The sequence below is a fragment of the Lagopus leucura genome, unplaced genomic scaffold (assembly GCF_019238085.1).
Source record: "Lagopus leucura isolate 7727_CA_CO unplaced genomic scaffold, USGS_WTPT01 Super-Scaffold_100004, whole genome shotgun sequence".
NCBI classification, from domain to species: domain Eukaryota; kingdom Metazoa; phylum Chordata; class Aves; order Galliformes; family Phasianidae; genus Lagopus; species Lagopus leucura.
This window is the reverse complement of record NW_024962264.1, coordinates 69,157,705-69,166,668: the sequence shown is the minus strand read 5'-3', so window position 1 is coordinate 69,166,668 and position 8,964 is coordinate 69,157,705. Positions and strand designations below refer to the sequence as shown.

The following is an 8,964-nucleotide window of genomic DNA, read 5'->3' as shown; positions in this document are numbered from 1 at the left end:
CTTTCCTCCTGCATCATCTCCTGGGTCCTTCCTGTGTTCCTCCCCATTACCTGCAGTGGGGCAGGTGTGCAGTGTCACCCAGCACATGGAGATGCCCCATGGAAGCTGAGCCCCTGGGAGCTCCGTGCTGAGATTTCCCAGCTTGCTGGTTTTTAATTAGAGTGTGTCACGTTGATTTGGTATCACTTTAATTTCCAACGTGCCGTGTGGTCAAACATCTTGCACATCCTAGTGCCGAGGCTGGGAGTTACGTGAGGAATCTAATATCTTAATGTGGTTAGGGCCAGAAAAAGAAAACAAAACCCACTAATATAATCGTCATATTGCAAAGGATGATAAATACCATCTTAGAAAATATGCAATGTGAGCAGGCAAAAAGGTTCCCCGTGGAAAGCTAATGCAATCCCCTCTGCCTTGATGAAGTGCCTATTATCTTTGCTCTGCCCTCCAAATCTTAATTCCTGCTCAGGATTACTTCCCCCATATTTGCAGACATAGATGCGATCAATGAGAGCAAAATGCACGTTCCTTGAAGGTGGCTACTCAACACTTGGGTGTAATCATGCTTGTTTATGCAGGAAACCAATTAAAATAGCCACAGAATTAGGCAAAGATTGGCTTTAGCCCCCAGCATGCCAATGTGATGTGGAGTGTGGGACTCAGTGGGGTGGTTTTCCCAGGGCAGACCATACAAACAGGCAGCAAACCTCCTCCAGGTGCACAAAGGGATGCTGAATTACACAATATGGGATTTTTTTGCTGCAAGAGATGAAGGCAAAGGCAGTGCCTTTGCAGCAGTAACAGCCACGTAAGCACAGGCACTTATTTAAACAGTTATATGCTGTATTGTTTAATGGAAGTTACAATAGGATAAATGTACAGTCGAAGTCAACATGCTAATTTCTAACGCAATTTAACCTGTAAACCATGCAGTCTGTTTTTCAATCAGTCAGTTTTTCTTTGTTTGTAATCAGTAGCTCTGCTAGTGAGTTTTAAGGAAAAAACAAAAAAGTTCCCTTTAAAGTTAAACCTAATTTACTAATTTTTCCCCTTATTGTGCAACAACTTGTGCAAAAAAAGCTGTCTTCACCACATCATTAGTTTACAAAATCACGCTCCTCCCCCTCAAAAAGGCAACAACACAAGCAGCCAGTAGGCACTGAGGGATGGGATGGAGACTGGAGTTGGGATTGGGGTGGGGTTGGAGATGGGAATTGGGATGGAGATGGGAGTTGGGGTTGGGATTGGGACGGAGATTGGTGCTGAGGTTGGGATGGTGGTGGGGGTTGGGATTGGGATGGTGATGGGAGTTGGGATGGCAGTGGGGATTGGGGTTGGTGTTGGAATTGGGATGCTGATGGGTGTTGGAGTTGGGATGGTGGTGGTGGGGACTTGTTGGGATGAGGATGGGGATTGGGGTTGGAATTGGGATGGCAATGCAAGTTGGAATCACAATGGGGATTGGGGTTGGTATTGGGATGACGATGGGGATTGTTTTTTGGGATTGGGATGGTGATGGGGATTGGGAAGGTGATGGGGATTGGGATGGCGATGGGGATTGGGAAAATGATGGGAATTGGGATGGCGATGGGGTATGGGGTTGGTGTTGGGACTGGGATGGTGGTGGGGACTGTGGTTGGGATAAGGATGGGGATTGGGATGGCTATGGGGACTGGGGATGCGATTGAGACAGCAGTGGGGATTGGGATTGGGATTGTAATGGAGATTGGGATAGAGATGGAGGAGGGAGTGTTCAAAGCTGTTCCCTTTACGATTTGCTCTGCAGCTTGGTGCCTTAGAGGTGCCCCAAAAAACTATTCCAAGGAGGTTTTAAGGAAAATAAGAGAAGTGAATGCTTCTCAGGAAGGCAAGCTTTGTTTTTCTTTGTTTTTCTTCTTTTTTTTTTTTTTTTCTTCTTTTTTTTTTTCTTTTCTAATCCAATGGTGCTGAATTGTTTGCCAAGCTACAGGGAGAGGGAGGCTCACCCACTCCTTACTACAGCCATTGCTTTAAAACCTAAGGAATGACCAACGTATGTACATGGATGTGTTAATAGCAGCATTATTTGTTCTGGGGATTGCAAACTGATGGTTACAGCAGCGGGTTCAGCTCCTACCTCCCCCCAGATCACAAATTTATAGCAACAACCTTTCCCTCATAAGCAATACCATCCGTATCAGAGGATACCAGTCATTAGTAAGCAATTTAGAGGGGACTTTAAACGTCTTCCAGGGATTTTTAAGCAGTCTGTTTAAAAGATTAATTTTATTTTGAAGGGATGGACGTGCATCTCTCGGAACAAAAAGTTAATTAGGACCAGAGCACCAAAATTCCATTTTTCATGCCCGTGATGTGACTTGTGGTTAGGTGCTTGACCTCGCAAAATCAGAAACTCCCTGAATCTGATGGGGCTGGGCTGAGCTTTCCCAGCAGCACATCCCAGTTGCCAGCCCCACTCCCTGGAGCAGAGCTCACCCTGAGCCACAGCCACTCTGGGATACTTAATGCAATGCAGGAGCTGCTCCTTGGGGATAAAAGAAGCCCAGATTCCAAGCCAGGAGCAGGCTGCTTTCCCCAGCTCATGGGGGTGATGCTGCCTGGTCCTGCTCCCTTCTCCCTGCTGGAGGAAAATCCTCAGTGTGCAAAAGGCACCTCCTCATCCAGCAGCGATGTCAGCGGCTGAGAAATGCTATTAGAAATTGGGTTTGACAGTCTATCCTCCCACTAATAAAAACTGGAAACACCAGAGTGCTCTATTTGTCATGCCTGCTGATGCTCTGTTATGCCGTTGCCAGCATCTGTAGCAGCGTGATTCTGAAGTGTTTTAAAGTGCTTGTGACTGGATGGCCCTTCACTGAGTGCCTCGTGCACTGAAACCTCCCTCCTCCTCCCGCCGTTGGGTTTTTGCTTCAATCTCTGAGCTCTGCTGCTCAAAGGATGCTCAAAGCAGATGGTCCCACCTGCTTCTGCCACCACGTGTCCCCTGTCACCTGTCCCTAGCTGGAGGGTCCCTTTGGGTGGATCACATCATACAGTCCCTTGCTGGCCACACAACTGTCATCCATCTGCTTCTTTTTTTTTCCCATCCTTCTTGTATGTATTTCAAAGAAAGTATCCTTCAATCCTCTCAAAGAAAGGAGCCATAAAGCCAAGTTCCAGCTCTTCCCTGGTATTAATGGAAATAATGCACTGCTTGTGGTGGCTGGAGGTTGTGGTGATGGGACAAAGCCCCACGAGCTCATTGCTAGCAATGTGCTTATTTCAGGGTTCATATACTCTTCCCAAAAGGGCTGAGGAACAAAGAAGGAAGGCGACATATCACTGCTTCGTGCATCCAGAGCTGGAGTGTGAATGGAGCCAAAAATACAAAGCCAGAAGTGCTCGTGGGCAGAAAGCAAAGAGCCCAAATGCCCCCTTCTGCAGCCTCAGCTGGGTGACACACGGACAAATCCTGCCCCTGTGCAGCTCAGGACCCTGCAATGGGGAGCTGAAGGGGAACAAAGCCCCACCAGGGCTTCAGAACCACCCAGCAGCTTCCACAAGTGGTCTGAGAGCCAATGGCCCCACGCATTTGAATGGTGTTAGAAAGGGCCCTGCCATTCACAATAAGGGTTTTGAATTCCCTTGAGCACAGCGTCAGGGTTTGGTAGTGGGGGAAGCGGCCGGATAAGCTTTCACCTGCAGTAAGGAGAGTCAAAAGGGGAATGAAAAGATAAGGGCAAAAGTCCCTTCTCTCTGTAACCTGAAGCCCGGGATTAACATCCTGTTGATAGCGTGACGTGGTCCTCAAAGACTGCCTTGATTTTGGCAGATGATGCACGGGTAGCTCCGGAGCACAGAGCAGAGCGGAGCTCTGTCATTCAGAGCCAGGCTGCTGGTGCACAATGCTACTCCAGGGGGAACCTCCTGCACCCCACGTTTGGGGGACGTCCCCATGCTGGAGGGATGTGCTGGAGGCACAGGGACGTGGCACCATGGCAGCAGGAAGGGAGGATGGGAGAGCAGAACTGCAAGTCAGCATGGAAAGGAAAAGCAAAGCAGTGTTGTACACTTCTCTCCTAGCACCCAGCCCACACTGGCCCCATAAGGCACCCCAGCTTCTCCTATGCAATGAGGTAGCTCTTGAAGGCCTTTTATACCCAGTGCAGGGCCTCAAGACACCACCAGGTCCCAGAAGAAAAGCTTGGGGTGCATCAGCTCTGAGCAATGCCACCACACACACCAAAGGGTCACAGCTCCCAGGAGCCACCTCCGAACCAGGGTGGGAATCAGCCCTTATGGGAAAAGGGCAGAGGGGCTGAGAAATCACTGCTTCTCCTCCTACACAAACCCAACATGCGTGCTGGCAAGGCAAGCTAAGGAGCGACCCTCCTTCTGAGGGGAGAGCCAATGAGAAGAACCTGAAACCACAGCTCCTCCCTATGCTTCTCGTGATCCCTTGTTCTTCTGCAGCTGAATAACTTAACAAAAGGAAGTCAAACCAATTCTTTGAATTTGGCTTACAAAAAAAAAAAAAAAGAAAAAAAAAAAAGAAAAAATTAAAAACCAAAAACCCAACCCACCCACACGCACACAAAAAACACCCAACCAACCCATCGTCTGGGTGTGAACTTCTTGCTCAGGCTTCAGGTTTTCCCGTTGCTTTGCAAACCCCTGAAAATAGGAGTTCAGAATGGTGACTGCTGACACCACCTCCTCTCCACCAGCAGCGTGCCACCTACCTGCCCCGGGATTATTTAACAATGTTTTGTCATAACAGTGGGTTTCATCCATACTATACAGGCGAATACAAAAATACATCTGTTCTCTTTGAACAAGGATCCCAAGTCCAGGCGTGGGGAAGGCTGTGGGTCCCTCATGAGTGATGGCTGTTGATGAGGCTGCGGAGCTGCTTGGCCACTGTGTCTATCAGCTTCTGCTTGTCCCGCTCGTTCTTCCGAAACTGGGCAAAAACGTTGTTCTTCCGGCTCGTGTCCCTCATCCTGAGCAGAGAACACAGAGGTTACAGTACATGCAACGATGCTATGGGTGCACCAAGAGAAGCTCGTGGCTGGTAGAGCAAAGAGGAGATGGGCTGTAGATCTGTAGACCTGTAGATCTACAGACCATCGCCTTGGGTCTAGCCCCAAGCTTTATCCACCCCAAGGGCCCAACCCCAGCTCGTGTCACCTGCCTCAAAGCCAAGGCACTGCACCAATCCTGAGCCCCTAACGCCTCTCATTCTCCCCTTCATAAAATCACAGAACGGTTTGAGTTGGAAGGGACCCTTAAAGGCCATCTGGTCCAACTCCCTTCCAATGAATGGGGACACCTACAGCTCCACCAGATGCTCAGAGCTCCATCCAGAACGTTTTTACATGTTCCAATGTCCGTACGTGGTAAATGAGAGTGCTGTAATATTAGGAGGGTCGTGAAATTAAATAATTAGCACAAGATCCACAGCGTTAATGATTCTTTTTGACATGGTGCATTGCATGCGGCCAAGAGATGCAGCTTTTGGGGCAGCCGTAAAGTTTCGGACTCGTGGACTTAACTTTACACGATGTTCAAGGAAGGAATCCAACATTACTTCCTCCAGTTTACAAACCCCAGGGAGATTTGTATTTCTTTCAATTGCATCGGTCTCCATGAGGTCCTCAAGCTCAGGGCCAACAAGGCACAGTGCTGGGACAGGACCAGAGTAACACAGAACGACAGGGGTTGGAAGGGACCTCAGGGGATCATCAAGTCCAACTCCCAACACCGGGGCAGCTCCATTCCTCTCTGGCATGCAAAGCTTGGCATTCATGCACATTTGCATTTGCAGATGCATTTTGGGGGGCCAACATCTCATTGCATGGCTCAAGCAGGGCGTTGCTGGGGAGTGGAACCACCCCTTAAGGGTCAACATCAGCAGAGCCTAAAGGCATTGGGCTCCAAGCACCCAGCCTGCTGGGCACTGCTCTCCATAATACCCTAATTTGTAACTGGTTTTCCTGGTAAATCAGATCTGGCAGAGGCAGATGGCTTTGGATGAGCCACATTGGCCTGTGTTTTTGGCTCTGGGTACCTCAATGAAGCATAGAGTGACCGGGACACAGAGATGATGGGCCCTGGAAGCACAGCAGTTTATCAGATCAGGAGGGTTTTGCGTTATCAGAGCACAAAACAAACCTCTTCAAGCTCATTTAACCTATTAAAAAAAAATATCTACAATTTTCCGTGCTTCAGTCTTCATAAAAAGGAGCCAAAGGGAATCTGAAATGTTCCAAAAACCATCCAGCTTGGAACTGAAAACATGATAACAACCTCATCCCAAAGGCTAATTTGCTATAGTTATAAGTGCCCAAAGGCACAGGATTATAACCGAGCTGCTTTCCCAACAGTAACCAGATAGCTTGGAGCAATTTTATTCAGCAAAATAAGCTGGTGGTTTTTTTTTGTTTTTTTTTGTTTTTTTTTTCCTTCTTTTTCTCTTCATGTATTTTTTTTTTTTTAAACTGAAGCAGGTTGCCAGCTGCTCCCCTACAAGAACCAGACAGAAAGAGGGGATTTTTGAGTCATACAGATTACAGGTACTGCGGCATTGGGAATTTTGGCAACCACCACCCTGCTGCAGGACATCACCCCTCCCTCAAACACCTTCCCATAGAGCTGAGAGTTCTCCATCTCCATCTCACAGGCTGTGCAGGGACATCAGATGTGCTGGAAGCAAACCTGCACCTTGAGAAACCTCCACCTGTGGTCACCCCATGGGCAAAAAAGCATTGAGTTTCTTCTGCCCGGTGATACCCGTAAGTAAGGAAGGCCTGGCATCCTCTGCCTTAGCAGCCCCAAAATCTCACAGAACATGCTCAGGTGCAGATTTATTTCCATGAGATGTTTCTCAAGAACTGCACGTTTTATGCAAGGAAATCTTGGGGTGTACTGAGTGATTGGGAAGGAGTTGCAAGGAGAAAGCTGTGGGGTCGGGGTGACCAAGCACTGCTGGCAATGCACTGAACCCATCCCAAATGGGATGAGACAGGAGCTGCTGGTATCTCCCATGTGGATTTGGAGGCGCCATGCTGCTACCAGCCCCACTTCCCCAATGAGGAACATGCCTGCAGAACACAAAGTCCTGCAGCAACTACGGGTGCGTGCTTCCCCACTGTGTGCAATGGGCATTTCCCACCTACACCCAACTGTCACTCAAGGTGAGAAGGATCTTTTCTATAGAGAAGAGGGTTACAAAACTGCTGGGTGCCAACCAGCTGCATTAGTGTTGCTGTCAGGGAGCAGGGCTGGGACGCAGCATGTTTACTCAGGGCTCATGCTGCTCGTAGAGCAAGAGCAAGCCTGTGCCCGTGTGTGCCTGCAGGGATGGAGCGGGGTCCAAAGGGTTTCTCCAAAGGGTGACGGTGTCAGCATGAGGGACTCCCAGCAGGTGGTTGGGTTGGGAGGGCAGCTTGGAGGCACGAGGCCGTGGATGGAGAAACAGCCTTAAAAAAAGCCAGGTTTATCATAGACTCATAGGATTATAGGATGGCGAAGGCTGGAAGGGACTTCAAAGATCGTTTGGTTCCAACCTCCTGCCATAAGCAGGGTTGCCAACCTCCAGATCAGGCCACCCATCCAATGTGGCCTTCAACACCTCAAGGGATGGGGCATCCACAGCCTCTGTGGGCCATGTGCTCCAGTGCCTCACCACCATCGTGGGGGTCAACACTGGGGTGCCATGTGCCAGCCCCATTCTTTTCCAGCCTTGGGCTACAAGAGCTGGAGAACGTGGTTCTAGATAGAGCTATGCATCCTAACACCAAGAACAGGTTGGAAATAGAGGCAGATCTTTAGGGGATCCACACTATTGTGCCTGCAGAGCCTCAGGATAGCTGAGGCTGGTTGTGTAATGCGGTCCCTCTGTGCTGGCCCAGGAATTAAAAGTAAGAGGAAGGGAAGGAGAGAGCTCAATGCTGTCCCCACCCCTGTCAACAAACACCGCCTTAAATAGAGCCAAGCTTTGTTTAAATTAATCTATAAGAGAAAAAAAAAAAAAAGAAAAAAAAAAAGCGAGGCAGTAAAAGCTCCTCTTTTAGTTCTAATTAGTGCATTTGAGACGATAGAGTTACCAGAGGGAACTGTTTCAAAGGCAGCTTGCATTTAGATCATTTAGTGCTCCATTTAAATCAAACAATAAAGTCACTGCAAGGTGAGGGTAAAAGCCCAAGCAAGCAGCATACTTACACTCGTGATATCCTATGGGAGATGTGTGATTAGGAAAAGAGATAATCATGAGAACAAGTTACACAACCCGGCTGCTTCGTGTCCAAACGTTCAGCTTTCTTTTTTTTTTTTTTCCACTTTATGGATAGCTCTGAATATACTGCACACTTTTGCACCATGGATGGAGGGTTGCAAATATACTGCAGATGATGCAACGTATTGCACGATGCACATATATAATATGGCTATGGTGTATAAAAGCGTTCTGCACTGACACAGTGCTCCACTGCAGACCCTGGGTGCAGACTGACAGCCTTTGGATGGTGTGGGTTGATGTGAAATGAGCCAGGGAAGGGAGGAGGTGCAGTTGAGTGGACTGCAGACAGCACAGACCCACATCCAAAGCCTCAAAGCACACCCAGTTTATGCTTCTAAAGGCTTCACCCCAACATCAAACTGGGCATCTTCTACTCTACGTGCAACAGAAGCGAGAGGTACTCTGAAAAACAATTCAAATTCTACCCAAGGATCTGATTTCACGTTAAACCAAACCAAAACCCAACCACCAGCTCGCTCATCCTGCCCACTCCTCCATGCCAGACCCAACCATGGAGTGAGCACAGAATGAGGAAATCAGGAATTATTCTTCTGGGCTTGTTACTTTGCTGGTGAGGTGTGATGGAAGCAAAGAGGGCAGAGCAGGGCTGATCCTCCTGGTGAGGATGAGTGACCTGGTGAGGAAGAGTGACTTGGTGGCACTTGTCTCTGACAGCAGGTACATGC

The 8,964-nt window shown here is 48.6% G+C and overlaps 1 protein-coding gene across 5 annotated transcripts in view; it reads right to left on the bottom strand.

The window, feature by feature from the left end:
- Positions 1 to 831: 831 nt before the first annotated feature.
- EXOC6B (exocyst complex component 6B) overlaps positions 832 to 8,964 on the bottom strand; it is a 246,067-nt gene continuing 237,934 nt past the window's right edge. For all 5 annotated transcript variants that reach the window (XM_042872008.1, XM_042872009.1, XM_042872012.1 and 2 more), the window contains one exon: positions 832 to 4,982. In XM_042872008.1, coding sequence (XP_042727942.1) covers positions 4,856 to 4,982 — 127 coding nt within the window. In that variant the 3' untranslated portion in view covers positions 832 to 4,855. The remainder of the gene's footprint in view (positions 4,983 to 8,964) is intronic.